At 36.4% G+C, this 22,523-nt stretch overlaps 1 protein-coding gene across 2 annotated transcripts in view; it reads right to left on the bottom strand.

Annotated features, from left to right (window-relative positions):
- Positions 1–22,523, bottom strand: part of LOC117343218 (nucleoprotein TPR-like) — a 158,981-nt gene that overhangs the window by 127,112 nt on the left and 9,346 nt on the right. For both annotated transcript variants that reach the window (XM_033905557.1, XM_033905558.1), the window contains exons 2-3: positions 22,313–22,456; positions 12,879–15,815 (exon numbers count right to left, since the gene is read on the bottom strand). In XM_033905557.1, the coding sequence (XP_033761448.1) occupies positions 12,879–15,815; positions 22,313–22,456 (3,081 nt within the window). The remainder of the gene's footprint in view (positions 1–12,878; positions 15,816–22,312; positions 22,457–22,523) is intronic.

Below are 22,523 nucleotides of genomic sequence, written 5' to 3'. Positions count from 1 at the left end.
CTTTGCTTTTCAGTCAGTAACTGTTTTTCCTTCAGTAGACTAGTAACCTGTTCCACAAGAATTTTCTTGTCTTTTCTTAGTCTCTCAATAGTTTCTAACTCACTCTCCCGCTCGCTCTCCTTTAACACAGTTTTATTCAGAGTTCTATTTTCCCAGTTTAATGATGTGGTATGAGAAATGTCTGCTTGCTGGAGCTGCTGAGATGGGCCCTGAAGGGATTCAGACTCGTGTAGTTGGTAATTACCTAAAACTTCCTGTGATCCTAATGTAAGGATTGTTACACAGTCGACTGATCGTTTCCATTTCTCCTCCCCTATCTCATCAGACTCCACAATAAAACCATCTGCAGATGGTGCAGATTTCGACTGTTTCATTGTTTCATGTCTTTTTCCTACAGTAGAGTCTACTTTTTCGGGAATGGAGACCTTACAAATTTCTTCCTTTGGCACATAAGAAGGAGTTATCATTCGTGCAGCATTTCGCAATGCCTCCCTCACTAGCTCACTCTCCAGTTCACTAGTAGGTGTGATTGGCATGATATCCCCCACCAGGTCCTGGTCGAGACTGAGGTTATCTCTTTCAGGCTTAAATCCATCACCAGCTTTATACATTTCCTCATTTTCAAATTCATCAGCTTCTCTTGTGAAGCCATCAGTGTGTTCTAGTCCAGGTGTAAGCGGAGTAGACGATTCCACATGATATCCAACCTCAGGCTGAAATCTATCAATCTCTGTAAGCTTCTCACTATCACAGACAGGAAGGCTTTCTGGAATAACACCATGGTTGTCAAATGTTTTATCTTCTGACTTGGCACTCATCAACTGTGAATCTGTTTCTGTACACATTGTCTCGTGTATGGATGCCTCAAACACATCATCCACTATAAAATCCTCCGAATCTTCCCTGCTATTTACGCTTACATCTCCTTCAGGTAAAAATTCACTCCTTGCACAACTACCTATATCTACTTCATTTTCAGTAACGTTCTCAAACATATCCTCAAGTTTAAATCCTACAACCTCTTCAGGAGTTAATATGTTATCTATTGCTGTCACTGGGCTTTCTGTATCATGACGAAAATCCTTGTTAAGTTTGTTTTTTTCAGTTTCCAGAAAAAATCCTGATTTTTCAGTAGTGTTTGGAACAATTGCACCTTTGGATTCCAATGATTCGACAAATCCTGCAGCTTTTGAAGAGTGTGTGGTAGATGGTTCTGTGTTCCCAAATGAATCAGTATGATCAATAGATGTATGATTTTCTTCAGGATGAAAACTGCCTTCCTTCAACTCTATTTGCCTTTCTAATTCCAAATTTGTTTCAAAGTCAGTGTCCTCTGGTTTAAATTTCAAATCTTCCCCCTCTGTATCCTCAGAGACTGACTCTGAACCACTGTCAGGCAAAGCATCATACAGTTCCTGGAACTTTTGACGAATGAGACGACATCGAGGTCTCCTACACTCAAAATGTTCAACAAAGTCAAGTGAATCACCTTCATCACGACCATAATCAAAGGAAACCTGGGGTGAGAGTTCCCAGTCCAGCATCACTGATGTGCTATCATACATATGATGAGAGAACTTGGTCTGGTCGATGTCTGTGTCTGACTCCTGGATGTAGTCTCCTCCCTCACTGACTACGCTGTCTCCTGGTATGTTGTCAGGAAAGTCACTGTGCAAGCTGTCCTCATCTCCGCGCATAATACGTAGCTCCTCCTGGAGACATTCCTGATTGCGGTGGGATTGTGCCACTTGCTGTAGGAGAGCGTCTCTTGCCTCAGCCAGATCCTGTAATAACAACAAAAACACAGGTTATTAAGATCAAGTTACTGTAGACATATTTTTTTAACAATAATCTCATTTCAGCACTTTTCTTGCTGAAACCATTCCGCTAAGTTATTACTGTGCTCATTGTTTTTATGTACAATTTTCTATGGCATGTATTTTAGAAACACCTTTCAAATTCTAATCATGTTATGTGCAAAAAATTAAGTGTGCCATAATAAGAATACTTACTATATAATTAATTTTTCTTTGTTTTCATGGTAAATACTCAAATGTGATTGGTCGAAAAATTCTTTTCATTGTTCTATGAAAGAAATTCCGAGAATGGAGCGAAAAATGTGACGTCACAATACGACAATTGACGTTGCGTATTGATTTGAGAAAAAGAATCCCATTTAAAACCAGTAAAATTGTACATAAAACATGTTTTAAATTAGAAAATCATTTTCAAAAATTAATTATAAGCGTTGATGTCATTTTTTTTAGTTTCATCGGGGTATGAAACAAATTTCGTTTGCAAACGCGGATTCATACAGTTTGCAAACAAAATTTGTTTCATACCCCGATGACACTAAAAAAAAATGACATCAATGCTTAAATGAAAATAATGAAATAACAGCATTTGGTTGTTGATTTCAATTAAATTTCAAATATTTTTCAAGAAAATTTCATGATAAAATGTCTTAAAATTATGTTTGAAGTTATCAACTTTATTTAACTAAGACAAAAAGGACTGTTTCCAGTAGTGATAATTTTAAATAGAAGCCTGCCCCCTTTAATTTCTTTATTAGTTCTACAACTATATATTTATTATACACTATTTAGACATCCAAATTTTGTAATATTGGTTTACATACTTGCCATTATAGTTTAAGGTTTTAATGTTTAAGACTGAGGGTAAAAAATTGAATCTCTAAGCTACATTTTTTAATAATCATTTTATTTACTTTCCTGTTATATTTAAAAAATAACATGTCTAATTATTTATTACTAAAAAAAACTGTGTGTTGCATTAAAAAATGTGGATATAGCAATAATCTTTTTTAGAATTTGAAGCCTAAAACATGAGATTTCCATGCCAGAACTAAATGATTTTGAACGCAATATATATCTTAACTATTTGAATTAAGGTAATACGATATATTGTAGCTGTGCAAAATCAGTTTAATGCAGGTTGGGCTACTTATTAAGTTTGCCTTATGATTGAGCTAGTGTTGAGTTACCTCCCTGTCAAATAATCTATCATATAGTATATGCCAATGATGTTTCACATTAAATATGGTTGTAATCCACCCAAGGGTTATTGAGAAGTGGTGTTTTTTCTATGTAAAAGAAAAACACAATGATATTTGGCCTTTTTGGTCCATTGCATTCCGATTCAGGTGGTTAGTTACATCATGAAACTAAATGGGTGTTTTTTGGGTAAATAAATATCTCATTTATCCATATATGTGAGGCAGGTGTTTTGCCGAATTTATTTTATCTGCACCAAAATCTTATTGATACCAAGCGAAGTCGGGGAATTCCACGTTTTCATAAAGTAATGGGCTCTGGCCCTACAAGACATGGTGTCAGGGCCAGAGAAAAACCTTGGCTATGATAGAATATGAAAGATCTTTAAACATTGTTGGGAATCAATAAGATTCTTATATTGGCACAAAGACTTTGGTTGTATCACTCAAAACTGAAGCTGTAAAATTTCAATATCCTCTATATTCTGTTTAAACTGGTCCTATTCTGAAATTGAGGGTTGTTTTTCTGACCTTTGTAAGAAAATATCATTCACAGACCAACATATTTATTGAAATATCATTCACAGACCAACATATTTATTGAAGTCCAAACGTTTTCTTGGCAAAAAACAACCTTAATGGCCTAAACAATTTGCAAAAATTCAAGGTGAAGGTTAAGTTGTTTTTGCTCATTAGATGCCAAGATGTGGCAATTGTAATCCAAATATTGAAAATATATTGTAACTGTATACTGTAATCTTAAATTTTGTTTAACGACACAGCAGAGAAGGCCCTGAGAAACGTCAGGGTCTGAGGTCATGAAATAAGAAATTTAAAATTACATATTATAGTCAGACAGCTACATTTGTATCAAATGAAATGTCTTATTCTGGTTATTCCTATTCTATATATATTCAAGTAAACATGTATAACATATTTATCTGCTGACAACTTTCTAATAGCCGAGTATAGTTCTTTCTCTGACTTATTTTTGTGGAAGATCATCAAAAATCAACTGAAGGACAAATCGGACTATTAACAGTTACATAAAATCCAAGATGTACACAGCCTAAGTTTTTTTTAATTTATAGTATAAGATATTAATTAGTCCCAGCAAACATCTATTTTATGACCCCTATTAATATCGAAAATGCAAATATTTTACCTCCGATAAAAAACTGCGGTCGCGCTGTCCGACGAGACATATATAGGCCTACAGTTTTAACAAACAAGATGCCAGTACATCAGTCTTGGATCATAATCATTAGATTCTTTTCAAATAAACAAATAGTAATCTTATTTAATAAAATCCTTATGAAAAACGGCAATGTAATTTGTTACAACATGCCTTCAATTCCTGTTGATATTTCTTGCGTATTCCAGCTACAGTGGAACTTCGTTAACTCGAAGTCGACGGGACCACGAAAAAACTTCGAGTTATCCGAGTGTTCGAATTAAGCGAGTTATCATTTTTGGTGAAAAGTTTGGTCAATATTTGTCAACATTATATAATCATTATAACTTCGCTCTGTCGCTCATCAGTTTAGTGTGAAGACTGGTCAATACATGTGAATATATATGTAATGTTTCATTATGTTACTTGTAATTTGGTGTAGTTTTGCCGATATACAGTCACGATAAAGTTTCTTTCACTTAGTCACTTCAAGAACGATCTGATGTCCAAGTCATGTTTGCAAAAGGTAAACGATAAAACGGAATTCGACAAAATAACAAGTTATTCATGTCAAATCAAATACCCGGTAATCGTTTGAGTTTAACACAGATTGCATGCAAAACGTAACAGAACCATTACCTTTTATTGAACATATAAAATACTGTTTGATCGGCCTACTTACTTTTTATTGATAACCACGCCATTTCCATGTGTATTAGCACCGAAAGTTAGGCTGCGCATGTGCGTATAAAATGTTACTGTAACTGAGCTGGCGTTTTATCCGATTTAATAGACAGCACTGACCGTTACAGTTGTACTCTGAACACCTTGGCAGTAATTACGCTATAGTTTCAGCAGTTTAAAGATTTAATAGGCGCCGGTGACTATTTCATTTCTACACCTGTAAAAACATCAGCCGGGTAGATCTACCGGTGTGTCAGAGATTAGTTCCGCTTGAGCCAATGGATTCAACCGACAATTTCTTTTATGAATTTATGAAACACTTATAATAGCATGTAGGTTAGTAGTGCCGATATGTTCAGTATTACAAACGGAATTTAGCTCTTAAAAAATGTCGGCGTTTACCACCGATCGACGAAAATTATACTTCGAGTTATTCGATCATTTCAAATAGGATTTTTATTGTTGGGACCAAATTTTCACTTCGTATTATCCGAGTTCTTCGAGTTTTCTGAGTTCGAGTTTTCCGAGTTTTCTTTACTAAGATAAAGAGAGAATTCGGCCGGGACCGACGAGGTACTTCGAGTTAAGCGGGGTATTCGAGTTATCCGAGTTCGAGTTAACGAAGTTCCACTGTATATACAAATAAATATGAAACTGCGAACAGTTGCTGGTTTAGTTGCATTAGACATAACCGCCATTTTGGCCGATGAGTGATGATCACGTGATTAGTGACAGCTGAATTTATCCCCTGTAATGTTGGCTATTTATAGAATTGTAAAATTTGACTACAGTTGGTTTAAGGCTTATATGAATTGTTCCTACATATGAACTCAGGATTAACATATGAGTCTAAGACATGTGGATAGCTTCTCTGTGGACGCATGTAAATTTCCACAACGATCAAACTGATTTTGTTTTACTTTCGTTTTCAAGGCAGGATTGAGACAGAACTATGTAACCCTACGCCAACAAAAATTGCATATACTGATAAGGAAAATATCTATAATCTTAAAAAGTCTAGAAATAATTGCAGTAAACACAGGAACCATCCATTAAATCGTGTCAATAATTGCTGTTAAAATAGGAACTTTATTAGGCTGCAGATGTATATCATTTGTATTACAGAAAAGAGAAATTGTTAGCTGGAAACTTAAGTGTGATTTACAAAATTTACCAACCACGACTATAACAGCAGGTGCTAAAGGCATCCTGACATTAAAAATATAAAATCTGATGTCCCATATATATAAAGTAGGCACATGTACATGTATTAACCAAATATATAATCAGTTCCAATTTAGACTATACTGTTATACTGTCCATTACCTGGAAAAGTTCTTTAATATTCTGCTATAAAGACAGTTTAATGAACATACCTGATTTTCTTGATGTAGTTTCTGGACTACGTCTCCGATCTCACTCCCCATTCTGCCATCATCAGTGGTCCCGTTGCCTGCCTCATTTGCTCTCTCCTCCAGAAACTTGAGTTTTTGTCTCTCAAGCTCTTTTTTGACCCGTTTATCAGCATCCTTGTTGACCTTCTGCATGGCCTTGAGGAAGGCTGTATCCTTTTCTGCACGAATCATCTCAAATTTGTGCTTCATATAAACTTCCATTTCTTTCTTATACTTCTTGAATTCCTTGTCATATTTGTCTGCAACTTCCACCTCTTTACTTCTGACCTGAAGTGCTACTTTCTCTTCCATTTCATATTTCATTCCTTCCATGCATCTTGCTATACGTTCTTCTACTTCTGCTTCTATCTTATCATCTTGCTGCTCATCAGATAGTCCCTCAACTTGTAAGGATGAGTTCTCCACGCTAGCATCTTGTTGTGCTACGTCTGAATGCTCAGAAGCTGCAATCTCACAGAAACTTTGACCTTCCAAATTAACAGTATCTTCCTTTTTTTCTAGATCCTCAATTTTCTTATTCAATTTTTCGATCTTATCTTGATATGACTCCTGGGTGTGTTGATTCTCCAACTTAACATTTTCCAGCTCTGTTGATAAATCAGTGATATATTTTTGGTAATGTGTTACAGAGTCTGCATCCATGAGAGGCTCAACTTGAAAGAATCCAGATAATGAAGTCTGCACCTCCTGACCCTCCATGAAAACTGGGATATCTGCAGGACTCCTCATGTACTCCTTGGACTTGCATGAGTCCTCTAAATTTTCCTGTTTTCCGGGTTTGTTACGCTCCTTTTTCATATCTTCTATGAGACATTGAAGAGTTTCATATTTACTAACAAGTGCTTGATGTTCATTTTGAAAGACTTTTCGCTCCTGTTCCATGCGTCGCATCATGACAGATTTTTCCATTTTGTGACATTCTTGGTCACGCTCAACTTGCTGGTTGAGAGCTTCAAGTATGGTTTCCAGCTGATTACACTTGACTTGGAGTTCCTCGTTATTACGGTCCTTAATTCTAATAGTTTCTAATTCCTTGTTAAGAGCATCAAACCTTTGTGCAAACATGTCTGCTCTTTCAAAATAATTGTCACTTTCTTGTGCCATCAAAGATTTCAGAGCCAGAATCTCATGTTTGAATGATGTCCTTTCCTTTTCTAGAGTTTCCTGGAGTTCCCGACACTTGGCTTCTCGTTCTTCACCCTTAGTTCTTGCAATTTCACAGCACAGTTCTAGTTGTTTTAATTGAACTTGCAAGGCAGGTGTATTAGCTTTGAGATCCTTAGATTCATTTTCTAATAATCTAACATTTGACTCTTCAATTTCTAGATCAGATTTGAGATCCTCAATTTGTTTTTCCAATATTTTCGTATTTGATCTTTCCATCTCAAGATCAGTTTTGAGATCATCGATTTGTCTTCCTAAATCTGACCTTTCCTTTTCCAGATCAATTTTGAGTTTCTCAATTTGTTTTTCCAATATTCCTGTATTTAATCTTTCCTTTTCCTTATCAGTTTTGAGGTCCTTCCATTGTTTTTCCAACATTCCAGCATTTTTCTTTTTGTTTTCAAGATCACTTTCTAGATTCTCAATTTCTTTTTCCAATATTTCTGTACTTGATCTTTCCTTCTCAAGATCAGTTTTTAGATCCTCTATTTGTTTTTCTAAACAAGCCCTTTCCCTTTCAAGTTCTGTTTTGAGATCCTTATTTTGTTTTTCTAACATTCCAGCATTTGACCTTTCTTTTTCTAAATCAGTTTGGAGATTTTCACATTGTTTTTCCAATATTCCAGCATTTGAACTTTCCCTTTCCAGATCAGTTTTGAGATCCTCAATTTGTTTTTCCAACATTCCAGCATTTGACCTTTCCTTTTCTAAATCAGTTTGGAGATTTTCACATTGTTTTTCCAATATTCCAGCATTTGAACTTTCCTTTCCAGATCAGTTTGAGATCCTCAATTTGTTTTTCCAACATTCCAGCATTTGACCTTTCCTTTTCTAAATCAGTTTGGAGATTTTCACATTGTTTTTCCAATATTCCAGCATTTGAACTTTCCCTTTCCAGATCAGTTTTGAGATCCTCAATTTGTTTTTCCAACATTCCAGCATTTGACCTTTCCTTTTCTAAATCAGTTTGGAGATTTTCACATTGTTTTTCCAATATTCCAGCATTTGAACTTTCCCTTTCCAGATCAGTTTTGAGATCCTCAATTTGTTTTTCCAACATTCCAGCATTTGACCTTTCCTTTTCTAAATCAGTTTGGAGATTTTCACATTGTTTTTCCAATATTCCAGCATTTGAACTTTCCCTTTCCAGATCAGTTTTGAGATCCTCAATTTGTTTTTCCAACATTCCAGCATTTGACCTTTCCTTTTCTAAATCAGTTTGGAGATTTTCACATTGTTTTTCCAATATTCCAGCATTTGAACTTTTCTTTTCCAAATCAGTTTTGAAATCCTCTATTTGTTTTTCTAAACAAGCCCTTTCCATTTCAAGTTCTGTTTTGAGATCCTTATTTTGCTTTTCCAACATTCCAGCAGTTGACCTTTCCTTTTCTAAATCAGTTTGGAGATTTTCACATTGTTTTTCCAATATTCCAGCATTTGAACTTTCCCTTTCCAGATCAGTTTTGAGATCCTCAATTTGTTTTTCCAACATTCCAGCATTTGACCTTTCCTTTTCTAAATCAGTTTGGAGATTTTCACATTGTTTTTCCAATATTCCAGCATTTGAACTTTCCCTTTCCAGATCAGTTTTGAGATCCTCAATTTGTTTTTCCAACATTCCAGCATTTGACCTTTCCTTTTCTAAATCAGTTTGGAGATTTTCACATTGTTTTTCCAATATTCCAGCATTTGAACTTTCCCTTTCCAGATCAGTTTTGAGATCCTCAATTTGTTTTTCCAACATTCCAGCATGCGCAGCTGACCTTTCCTTTTCCAAATCAGTTTTGAAATCCTCTATTTGTTTTTCTAAACAAGCCCTTTCCATTTCAAGTTCTGTTTTGAGATCGTTATTTTGCTTTTCCAACATTCCAGCATTTGACCTTTCATTTTCCAAATCAGTTTTGAGATCTTCACATTGTTTTGACAATTTTCCAGCATCTGAACTTCCCCTTTCCTGATCACTTTTGAGATCCTCTATTTGTTTTTCTAAACATGACCTTTCCATTTCAAGTTCTGTTTTGAGATCTTTGTTTTGTTTTTCCAATATTCCAGCATTTGAACTTTCCCTTTCTAGATCAGTTTTGAGATCCTCAATTTGTTTTTCCAACATTCCAGCATTTGACCTTTCCTTTTCTAAATCAGTTTGGAGATTTTCACATTGTTTTTCCAATATTCCAGCATTTGAACTTTCCCTTTCCAGATCAGTTTTGAGATCCTCAATTTGTTTTTCCAACATTCCAGCATGCGCAGCTGACCTTTCCTTTTCCAAATCAGTTTTGAGATCCTCTATTTGTTTTTCTAAACAAGCCCTTTCCATTTCAAGTTCTGTTTTGAGATCGTTATTTTGCTTTTCCAACATTCCAGCATTTGACCTTTCATTTTCCAAATCAGTTTTGAGATCTTCACATTGTTTTGACAATTTTCCAGCATCTGAACTTCCCCTTTCCTGATCACTTTTGAGATCCCCAATTGGTTTTTCTAAACATGACCTTTCCATTTCAAGTTCTGTTTTGAGATCTTTGTTTTGTTTTTCCAATTTTCCAGCATTTGACCTTTCCTTTTCTAAATCAGTTTTGAGATCTTCACATTGTTTTGACAATTTTCCAGTATCTGAACTTCCCCTTTCTAGATCACTTTTGAGATCCTTAATTTGTTTTTCCAACATTCCAGCAGTTGACCTTTCCTTTTCCAAATCAGTTTTGAAATCCTCTATTTGTTTTTCCAATTTTTCAGCATCTGAACTTTCCCTTTCCATATCACTTTTGAGATCCTCAATTTGTTTTTCCAACATTCTAGCATTTGACCTTTCATTTTCCAAATCAGTTTTGAGATCTTCGCATTGTTTTTCCAATTTTCCAGTATCTGAACTTCCCCTTTCCAAATCACTTTTGAGATCCTCTATTTGTTTTTCTAAATATGACCTTTCCATTTCAAGTTCTGTTTTGAGATCTTTGTTTTGTTTTTCCAATTTTCCAGCATTTGACCTTTCCTTTTCTAAATCAGTTTTGAGATCTTCACATTGTTTTGACAATTTTCCAGTATCTGAACTTCCCCTTTCTAGATCACTTTTGAGATCCTTATTTTGTTTTTCCAACAGTCCAGCAGTTGACCTTTCCTTTTCCAAATCAGTTTTGAGATCCTCTATTTGTTTTTCCAATTTTTCAGCATCTGAACTTTCCCTTTCCATATCACTTTTGAGATCCTCAATTTGTTTTTCCAACATTCTAGCATTTGACCTTTCATTTTCCAAATCAGTTTTGAGATCTTCGCATTGTTTTTCCAATTTTCCAGTATCTGAACTTCTCCTTTCCAAATCGCTTTTGAGATCCTCTATTTGTTTTTCTAAACATGACCTTTCCATTTCAAGTTCTGTTTTGAGTTCTTTGTTTTGTTTTTCCAATTTTCCAGCATTTGACCTTTCCCTTTCTATCTCAGATTTGAGATCTTCAAATTGCTTCTCTAACACTCCAGCATTATTTTTCTCCTTGTCTAATGCTTTCCTTAATTCCTGTCCCTCACATTTACTTGCATCTAACAAGTTTTGGTATGATTGTACTGAGCAAGTTAACTTTTCCTCACTCATGCTGAAGTCATTTTTCACTTTTCCCAACATCATTTGGAGTTCTTGACACTGCACTTCCAACTCAGAAACACAACACCTTTCTCTATCAAGTGTATTAGTCAGTACCTCCAACTCTTTTTCGTTTGTTGCTCTTTGCTCTTCCAATATCTGGATAGCATTCTCAGCTAAGTTCCTCCCTGCCTTCAAGCTATCAATGTCTATACTAGTGAGTTTTACTTGCTCTAACAGATCACTGTTAGTTTTCATGATCCCCTCTACAATGTCTCTCATATTTTCAGATTCTGCTTTCTCCTGTTTCAGACTGTCCATGGTAATTTCTAGTGTCTCCTTCAAAGTAGTGTTATCATTGACCATTTTGATAATCACATTCTCCATTTTTTCCTTCAGTTCTTGTTTCTCCTCTTCTTTGTTTTGTAATAATTTTTTCAGTTGCTGTATGTCCCCGGAAGTTTTTCCTGTTTTCTCAAATTTAACTAGTTTGGCTTTATTCCGAAGAAATTTTGCTTTGTTTTCCTCAAGGGACTGAGCCAGCTTTTTCCTCTCTTTTTCCTTGGATTCAAGCTCTTTTTGGAGATTTTCATTTTCTGTACTTAAATAAGCCTTCTCTTCCTTCAGACATTCTGTATGAAAACTTAACTTACTACACACATTTCTTAATTTTGTCAAATCATCCTCATTTACACATGAAGACGAAAGAGATTCCTGAGAAAGGTTTTTTTTCTCCTCAAAATCTTTCACCATTTGTTGAATTCCAGATGCATAAATTTCTGTTTGTTTTTCTAATTGTTCTTTCTGTTCCTGTAAAAGTCTGAGTTGCATCTCCTTGTCGCAACTAACATCACTTAAATCAAGACCTGTATCCTCCTTTGGCTTACCATCCTTTTCCATCTTCAAATATTTTATTTCCAGATCCTGCAATTGCTGCTGTAGAATTTGATTTTGCAACACCAATTCATTGTTTTGCCATGTATACCTAGATTTAACATCCATCAGATCTACATCACTTTTGGCTTCTTGTTCATTCTTAACAGGTGTAACACACACATTCTCCGATTCTCTTGTTTTCCAATCTTCTAGCATTACAACTTTTTCCCTTTTCAGCGCATCCAGTTCTGACTTCAGCACATTCTCAACCTCACACATAGAATGTTTTTCTGTCTCACTGCGGTCTAGACTTTCTTTTAATTCCAAGAGCTGAATTCCCAACTCAGAATGTTTATTTTCCAGTTCTGATTTGACTTTTTCTAGGGTTTCACACTTGCAAGCAAGATCAGAATTCCCAATCAGCATTTGTTGTACTTTCTCCTGTAAAGTGTCACATTCAACATGTAAAGAAGACAATTCCCTTTGATTTTCTTCCTTAGCTGAAGACAAAGCAACATTTTCTGTTCTCAAAATATCACAGTTCTCACCAAACACCTGAAGCCTCTCTTTGAGTGCCTCATTTCCATTTGTCATGTCCTGGATATATTTTTGACTCTCAGTGTATTTATTTTGAAGCACCAAAAGTTCTGAAGTTAGTGAATTATTTTTATGATTCGAAAGAAGCACTGTCTGTTCAGGAGATGTATCTTCAAGCACAGTCAATATCTGACTAGCTGAATCACAATCCTGGTTGATCACTGGAAAACTGTCACTAAGTCTACTTTCTGAATAATCCCCACTGTTTTTCATATAGTCTGCTAATATTTTGGCCTCATTACCATCAACTGCCTCAACACTTTTGTCATTGGAACCAGAATCTAAAGCAGTCACCTGAGAACATGTAGAGTTACCAGCACCACCAGAATAAGAAGGAATCAACGAACTTGGATTAACTGAAAGCATGCACTGGGAATTCCTTACCCTCTCTTGTAGTCTTGTCTCTGGTCTTGATACATCCTGTTCTATAGAATCTGAGGAAATGTCATTTGCATGGTCCTCGTTGTCCAACTGGTCAATGGAGTCTGGAGACATTCGGGATGAGATCATCATTTCGCATGTTCCCTGGAATCCTGTTTGATTTACCTTGTCCTCCACCACTTCCTGTCCCAGGAACATAGAATGCTGGGAGTCCTGAACCATGATTTCCTGTTCAATGGAATCCTGGGAAGACAATGACTCTGCTGTTGGCTTTGTCCAAGGGTCAATGGAACCCACAAAAACAGCCTCCTCACCCTCTATGAAGTTCTGCACCATAACCTCCTCGACTGGCACAGCTAATCTTTCAGTATTTTTCTTGTTCTCTGTCTGCAGTTCAGTAACCTGCCATTCCAAGGCACTGACTTTCCGATTGAGTAAATCTTTCTCTTCCTGCAGTGTGTTGTTCTTCTCCATGAGTTCATTAACAGTAGTATTTGCACTATCTGTGATACGCTCTGTAGTGGTTACTGATTCAGCAGCAGTTTGCTGGTCTTGTGTCTGTTGCAATGATTTTTCTAGAGACTTAGCTTCTTTTCTTAAATGCTCTATATGCTCCTGCAGATTCGCTCTCATGGCATGTAGGTCATCAACATGCGTCTGCATCTGTAGGATTTCTTGTTCCAGATCTCTCTGATTCTTATAATTATCTTTTTTGGTCTTGTTTGGCCCCATATCTGCATTATTTGTTTGACTGTTGGCTTGACTTGCGCTTAAATGACTTTGGTCAGCTGACTGCTCATGGGTCTCCAACAGAACTTCTTCCTTTTTCCCAAAGTAGAAGCTCCCATCAAATTGTGCCAGGTGGTTGTTATCAAGTCGAGGAATCTGACCTTGGTCTAGAGATGAGTGACAAGTAGACACCCTAGACACATTGTCAGAGTCTGTATGTGAAGAATGTACTGAGGAGTCACCTTCATTCAGATGTGCTTCATCAGTCCTACTAACGGTCTCTTGTCTTGCACCTGTCTGAGACAGAACCAAGGCAGACTGGTCTTGACCCAAAGATGTTAATTCTGCAGAAAGTCTTTGATTTGTTGCTGAAAGATCCTCATATTTTGCATGAATTTCATTGTTTTTCTCCTCTAAACTTTCATTGTTGACAAGTAACTGAATCCGCTCTTTCTCCAAGTTTTCAATAATGAAGTGGGCACTTTGCACATCTGCCATCAAAGTCAAATTACTTTCTAACTGTTCCTCTCTCTCCCTTTGAAATAATTCATTTTCCGACTTCACATGATCAAGTTCCCGCAGTTCAACTTCTGCTTTATTTCCAATATCCTTCAGCACCAAAATTTCATCACTTAATTTTTCAACCTCTGACAGAGCAAATGTTCTCTCATCCAAAAGTCTTGCCACGTCTGCTTTCAAGGCTTCAATCTGAGAAATGTACTGTTGATTCTGTTCTGAATTTGATTGTGATGACTCAAAGCTATTGTTGGTAAGAGTGGCTTCACTGTCATTGGGAGTATCACTCGATAATTTTTCTTCAAATGGAATAGAAGAAACAGAAGTATCATTGTATATCTGATCAATATCGGTAAGAGAGGCATTTTGTAATGTAACTTCCCCCTGAACACACACGGTAGATTGTCCATAGAATTTTACCCCCACTTCTTCGGTACCTGATTCTGCAGGCATGCTTCCAATTGGAGTCTGCACTTCTAAAGATACATTGTCTATATCAGAAATTGGTTCTTCAGTGAGTTTCCCAAAGTCTGCTTCATCAGTTGATTCACAAGATGTCACACCATCAATTTTAATACCAGACACCAAATCTCTTTCTCCCATTATAGTAGCTTCAAGCTTCTGTCGAGATGTTTCAGATTGTTTCAGAGCTTCTTTCAATGATAAAATCATGTCCTCCGTCTTGAAACTATTGCTTTTGAATTCTTCATTTTCTGATTTAAGCATGCCAACTTCTTCCTCCAATTTCTTTGCCTTCTCAATACACTGGCTTTTTTCTAAGAAAGCTTCCTCTATTTCCGAGTTCTGAGAATCAAGGTCCTGTGACAACAAATTCATCTGGTCTCTCAATCGAATGTTTTCAGATGTCAGAGTGTCTAGCTCAGATTGCAGACTAACCACTGAGTCCTGTTGACTGTTGATTCTATTATTTAACTCATCGTTTTGAGACTTGTACAGGTCACATTCATCTTGCAATTCCTTCAAATTGGCAGCTATATGTTCATAATCTTTAAGTCTTTGACAATAATCCTCATTTTGTGCCTGAATTTCCTCTTTTAATCCCTTTAGCTGGTCACATTGAGATTTATACAAATTGCATTCTTCCTGCAATTGCCCAAATTTACTATCTATGTTTACATAATGTTGAAACTGTTGTTGATATTCGGCATTATCTCTCGAAGCTTTCTCCAGCGCCGCCTTCAACTGAACAATTTCTGCATTTAGAGTTACCTTCTCTTCCTCATACTGTTGAACAACAGCCTGCTTCATTTGAGCAAAGTGCAGACCATATGTTTCCTCCAGTTCACTACGCTGTGCTTCCATTTTGGCATCAACCTCTATTTCACTGACCATTCCCGAACTGACCACTGGTGTTGGACTAGTTGGGCTAGAAGGCCCCGATATACTGTTGGAATTAGAAACATCTGACTTTTGTTTCCGCATTTGCTCTGCATCTATCATGAGTTTTTGCACTAACTCATTAGTCTGTTTTTCACGTAGTTTTGTGGACTCATGTGATTCTTTAAGCCTTGTGTATTCCTGTGAGATCAGGTCAAGTTTCTCAGCTAGCTGTGTCATCATACTGTCCTTTTCCACGATGACTTCATTGAGTGACATGATTTCTTGTGTTGCATCTTGGAGTGCATGTGATGTTTCTGCTTGCTTTTCTGACTGTGACTGCAGGACCTTACCAGCCTGAAACATTAGAAAAAAGAAATAAAATGAGAAGTATTCTCTAAAAGAATGACTCTGTTTAACATCAAGTATGATAATAGTGCAGTATTAAAGTAATATCTATAAATGTGCTGTGTTGATGAGGAATCATCTAATGTTAGGGCGATGATCAAAGGACTTACATGTTACTGATCCATATGCATGTCATAATTTCAGAGACATAACATTAACAAACATCAAAAGTTTAAATCCGATATGGCTGCCTGTATTTCTATCCGTCCAAATCTTTAGCATAAACAACTGTCTCATGGGTCCACATTAGTATTATACAGAGTTCATGTACCAGTCAGACCTGTCTACTCAAGGGAAACACCAATTTGGTCTTAATAGACAGGTTGAGATTTTCTGGTTTGGAACTGCTATAAGTCACTTGATATATAATATTTATATGAGATCAGGTTATTTATTAAATGGAAAAAACAGAATTGAAAACTTAAAAAAAAATAAAAAGCCAATGTGCCTTATAATGATCACCCGAGATATTTCTGTCAATTTGACCCTTTTTGACTCCCCCCCCCCCCCCCCCCCCCCCTCAAGTCAAAAATGTAATTTCCTTATATGAACTATAACTAACAGTTTACCCTCTCCCCAAGGACAAAGATTGACATTTGTGTTCATCTGACACTTTTTAGCCCTGCTCATCACCCCAGACGGGTCAGTCAGGGTCAACATGTGTATATACCATCAAATTAGCATCTCATCCCGCTAATTTGAACCTAGTTAGAATGAATTCAAATTGAGACTCAACAAATGAGGGTCAAAAATGCAAACATAAATCAAGTTAGAATGAATTCAAATATACAAGAGGCCCAGAGGGCCTGTATCACTCACCTGGTTTATTTGAGCAAGCATCAAAATAATGTTTATATTCCATTTGCTAATAGCTTTACTTGTTGATGTATGATAATGGGGGGATCTCAACTGCTTCAGATTCAACATGGTTGTATTTGCCCCATTTTTTGTTTAAATTTGAATCCCAGCCTCCTGGGGATGTTGTAACCACTAAAATATTAATGTCATACATTGCTTAGTTCCAGAGAAGTCCTTAACATCAAATGGACAACTATGAGGGATGTACATAACTTAGTTTTAGAGAAGTCAGCCATTTATAGTTGTTTCAATCTCTACCCCCTAGGTATGCTACCAGTCAAATATGATAGATATTCATCGCTTACTTGTAGACACTTAAATGTTTATAGTAACTTAGCCAAATTACCCCCCCCCCCCCCCTATTGGGGGTCAGTCACACTTGCATTTCTAAAAGTTTGAATCCCTACCCCATAAGGATGCTATATATAGCTACCAGTCAAATATGAGTGATAGTGATAGCTCAGTTTCTGAGAAGAAGTTGTTTATATCAATTTAGACAATTCAAATTGACCCCTTTTTGCCCCACCCCTCAGGCCCCCGGGGGTCAGCCCAACCATTTGTACAAATTTGCATCCCTACCCCATAACAATGCTACCAGACAACTATGAGTAATATCCATTGCTTAGTTTCAGTGAAGTTGTTTATATCAATTTAGCCAAATTGACCCCTTTTGGCCCCACCACTCAGCCCTGGATGGGACCAGCCTCACCATATGTACAATTTTGAATCCCCACCCCATAACAAAGCTACCAGACAAATATGAGTGATATCCATTGCTTAGTTTCAGAGGAAAAGTTCTTTACATCAATTTAGCCAAAATGCCCCCTTTTGGCTGCACCCCTCAGGTCCCCATTATTTGTACAATTTTGTATCCCTACCCCATAAGAACGCTTTCAGTCAAATATGAGTGATATCCATTACTTTGTTCCAGAGAAGAAGTTTTTTACATCAATTTAACCAAATTGCCCCTCAGGTCCCAGGGGGTCAGCCGCAACATTTGTACAATTTGGTAACCCTACCCAATGACGATGCTACCGTGGCCGGACAAATATGAATGATATCCATTTCTCTGTTCCAGAGAAGTCATTTATATCATTTAAGCCAAGTTGACCCCTTTTGGCCCCGCCCCTCAGCCCCTAGGTGGGTCAGCCCCACCATTTGTATAATTTTGTATCCCTACCTAATAAGGATGCTACCAGACAAATATGAATGATATCCATCGCTCAGTTCCAGAGAAGTCATTTATATCAATTAAGCCAAATTGACCCCTTTTTGCCCCGCCCCTCAATGTAAATTGTTTACAGACAGATGATGATCAATGACGGACGACGACAGACAAAAGGCCATTGAAATAGGTCACTTGAGACTTCATCTCAGGTGAACTAAAAAAAATAAATAAACAGCAACTGTTTGAGTAATTGTCTTTAAAGAATTATTTTTTTAAGATGAACAGAAAAACAACAATCTCAATGTTTTTACACCAAATACCAAACCTGTACAGAAAACTAGATTATTCACTTTATATGTCTATTAAGTATATAAACTTTAACCGACCATACAACATATTGGTTACATATAGCAGATAACTACTAACTCCAGATTCTTTTGTCTGGATATAATACATATCATTGATCCTGCCTAGCTTGAATTATAAAAAGACTAAATTGTCCCTTTAAGGACTTCTAATCAACATTTTCAGTTTATCATCTAAGTGTTACACATGTACAACAATAAAGTTTAATGAAACACTTTTGAATATGTTTATTTTGCCTGCTCATGCGTGTTACCAGCAAATGTAGTCTAGGCACGATGTTCATCACTTCGTCTATGTGACTATAGAGCTGATTTGTCAATTTTTAAAAAACTATCATGACCAGTCTCCTCCAAACCCTAAAAAATGAGACATATCTTCAATCTCTTATACTACCCCAAGGTAGTGGCTAACCCAACTTTGTTTGCGCACCTTGTATCCCATGAATGTGAATCTGCTATGTGCATTTGGTACTCACGTACAAGGAACACCTCTAGACCTAACATTAACAAAACTGGACATAGAAGCAGATATATAGTAATTACATATAGAGTAAATGTTATGGTTTATTTTGAAGCAGAAAGCCATGTAATTAATACGGCAATTAATTAAATGCAAAGGGACTTTGTATGGAAACTATATTTAATGTTGAATCCATCAAATTCAAGGCTCAGTTTCAAAAATTCAAGGCCTCTGAAATTTAGGGCCTTTCCGTCCATTTTATCATTTTCAAGGCCTGTAGGGACCATGTAAATCAACATCATTATTATTATTGCTTTTCTTGCAATCAATCAACTAATTTAACAAGAGGCCTGGGCCTTATTGGTCATCAAAGTTATGATATATACTAATAGATGATTTTTTTAAACTAAGATTCAACATATTTGACCCCTGTAATCTTGAAAATAGGGCAAGGTTATTCATTTGAATCAACTTGCATTGGTAGCCTTTCATCCCAACATGCTACTGGCCCAATTCATGACCCTTAATATAACCTAAACTGCAAAGGGCCAATACATATACTATTATGATCAGATCTGTCTCAATGAGGATATTGTCTAAGATCTTATCGATGTAAAAGCTCACAGCATACCAGATTTCATCAAAATCCATTCATATTTAAGTTATACTCAAAAGTAAAAAGTAAGTGATGAAACTGCCAAGGGGCAAATTTATCCCTGTAAGTTATACATTCAAATCGTTCCCAAACTCGTCTGAGATTTTAATTGTAAAAAGCTGCATATTAAGTTTCATCAAAATCTGTTCATATTCTATTATGTTCACAAAGTCAAAAGGTCCTAACTTTGTAAGCTACAATTGAGTACGCCTCTGAATTATTGATATATGGCTGCATACCAAAATTCATGAAAATCTGTGTTCATATTTACTTAAGTTATCCTGTTTGTCCAATGCCAATAAAACTACAAAGAGTTACAACTCTGTAAGTTACAGTTGAATTGGCCCCAACTGTCGAACTCTTCCATGATCTTACTGATAATAGACTACCGGTACATACCAAGTTTCATGGTAATCAGTTCATATTTAGTCAAAATATCGTATTCACAAGCAAATGTTAACGCATGATGATGGACAAAAGGACATTGTAATAGGTTACAATTTAAGCCTTGAGTTGATCTAAAACAACAAATAAACAGCAAAAATTGAACAACCAACACAAAACAAGCTAAATCATAGAACTGATATATATATAATTCCCGCTTTCCCCTCTTTCATGAAGGGGTAATCTGATAATATTTGTTAACTTTATTGCACGGAAATGTTTAACAATTACATTTTTCATCAATCAAAGGGCCATAACTCAGCCGAATAACATCCGCGAAGAATGGCAATCAAACTTGGCCGAACCATTCGGACATTTAAAGTTGTGACCAAGTTTCAAAAAAATCTGATAATATTTGTTGCTGTTATTGCACAGAAATGTCTAAAAATTAAATTCTTTGTTAGTCAAGGGGACATTACTCCGCCAAATAATGTCAGCGAAATTTTGCAATCAAATTTGGTTGAGGCATTTAATGTTCTCACCAAGGTTTAAGAAAATCCGATAATATTTGTTTTTGTTATTGCATGAAAACAATGTGTGACAGACGAGCAGACAGGCAGACGGACAAACCCAAATTAACACCCCCCGTTTCAGTGAAAGTAGGAAATAATAACAAAATTAAACAGAACAAATTATCACCTTTGGGGATCTGTGGCAGCTTACATAATCTTCTAAAGCTTCAACAGCTATTATTGAAGAAATGGAGAAAGGATCCAATGATAAGGCCAGAGAAATTATGCTGGCCTTCATACAGAATCCAGGATAGATTCAAAAACTACATAAAGTGAAGCAAAAGTGTCAATACATCTGACCACAATGTTCAGTAAAATAATGAACTACATTAATACTGCTGCACACAATCACCAGTATGCGCAAAAGTCAATTCATTTTCATACACTGATATGTATAATATCTATCTAACTTTTTCTTAAATAAGTTCAAGAATCATTCATACAAAGACACCGCAGCTCAGTCGTGGTAGCTCATTTGTATATCCACATAACGATACTGAAAGCACGTACCTCGCCACATATCGCCGGCTGCCATCTTCTATCAGGTCATTTTTATCAGATTACCTGTTTGTTTCCATAGACATAATGTCAAAATATTCAGCTGAAACTAACTTGAAAAATTAATCAATGTGTTTTTCCTCTGTTTGAAAGTGATAAATTACCCCTATATTGAAAGTTTGATAAATAATAAGAGGTCAACGTCCCGTTTCGTAAGAAAGTCTTGTCTTCATTATCCAATGTTTCGCTATTGCTATCGGAGAAATCTATGCTGGATTCATCATCAATAACATCCTATACCTTTCAATGGTTCTGATGGTTTTTCCTGCAGCGAGGACAGTCCGTAGGGCTGCACCAAATGGAACAGGAATCCAAGCAGAAACGTTGTAAGGTGGCTATTCGTGACAAAACCCTATTTGTTGTCACTTGCACAGGTTTGTGATAGTGGGTGTCTATATATCACATATTTTGTAAATAGGGATATTTGCAGACAGAGAAAGATATTTGCAGACAGAGAAAGTTATAACAGCAAATTATGATTTTCAATTCATTTGAAACCTATAAACTTGAAAATATCTCCTTAACTCAATGGTCAAATGCCAATTTGGCAATATTGCACAAATTAGTAACAGATGGCATTCTATCCAAAGATCATGTGTTTGATTATCTATCACACACATCAAGAATTTATCAGCTAATATCCTCACATGACATGGTGTCTATTTTTCTGTATGATAGAGAGTACATATGTCTCCAACATGTCCACAAATTCTGATAGGGCACTGCTGTTCCCATTCACCAGATAATTTTTTGCATCTCAGACCATTTCAGCCTTCTCAATCTTAAAAACAGCGCCATTATGTACTATTCAGTTCTTTATAGTTTCACCTCTCTGCCCGACCCAAACTATCCTACTGCTATTCAGACTGTCCCTCCCAAGATAGGACAGTTATTGTTATAATAGGTGTTTATGTTCTCTACTCCAGGGGGACTCACGTTGCTAAGTTACAATGCTTTCCTCTCCCGTCTACATGAATGTCTAAGAAACGTAGGAACAGACCACACTATGTATTTAGGCCATAGTTTTAGGCATGGGGGCATCCTTTGCACTTGAATGAGGTCTGAACAAACTTTACCCCAACATGCTACAGGCCCAATATCAAATCCCTGAGCCTCCTAGTTATTGAGAAGAAGTCATTTGAAGATTTTAGCCCTTTATACCCATGTGACCTTGAAGGAGGGCCAAGGCGATTCATTTGAAAAACTTGGTAGCCCTTCACCCCAGCATACTACTGGTCAAATATAAAGTCCCTGGGCCTCTTGGTTATGGTGAAGAAGTTGTTTAAAGGAAAAAGTTGGTGTACCTTCGGGCAGGTGAGCTAACAGAAATGGAAGCCCATGGCCAAGGATACATATATCTTTCCTTCCTTGTCTTACCAAAGTATCAGACCTAAAAAATTTTAATTCTAAAGAGAATAAAACTTACATGCTGAAGTTGAGTTTGTAAAATCTGAACCTGCTGTGCAAGTTGTGTGGCTTCCTGGCTGTAATTGTGTGCTGTAAGATGTTGTAACTGGGCTGAGAGCTGTTGTATGACTTCATCCCTCTTGTGTACAGCAAACTCCAGCTCCTGTAATAAAATAACTCATTAACATCAGCGATTCCTAGTAAAATATCAGGGTTCGACACTAGCAGTA

This window comes from Pecten maximus, chromosome 15 (assembly GCF_902652985.1).
Source record: "Pecten maximus chromosome 15, xPecMax1.1, whole genome shotgun sequence".
NCBI classification, from domain to species: domain Eukaryota; kingdom Metazoa; phylum Mollusca; class Bivalvia; order Pectinida; family Pectinidae; genus Pecten; species Pecten maximus.
The sequence above is the reverse complement of the archived record's forward strand: the minus strand, read 5'-3'. Positions and strand labels throughout refer to the sequence as shown.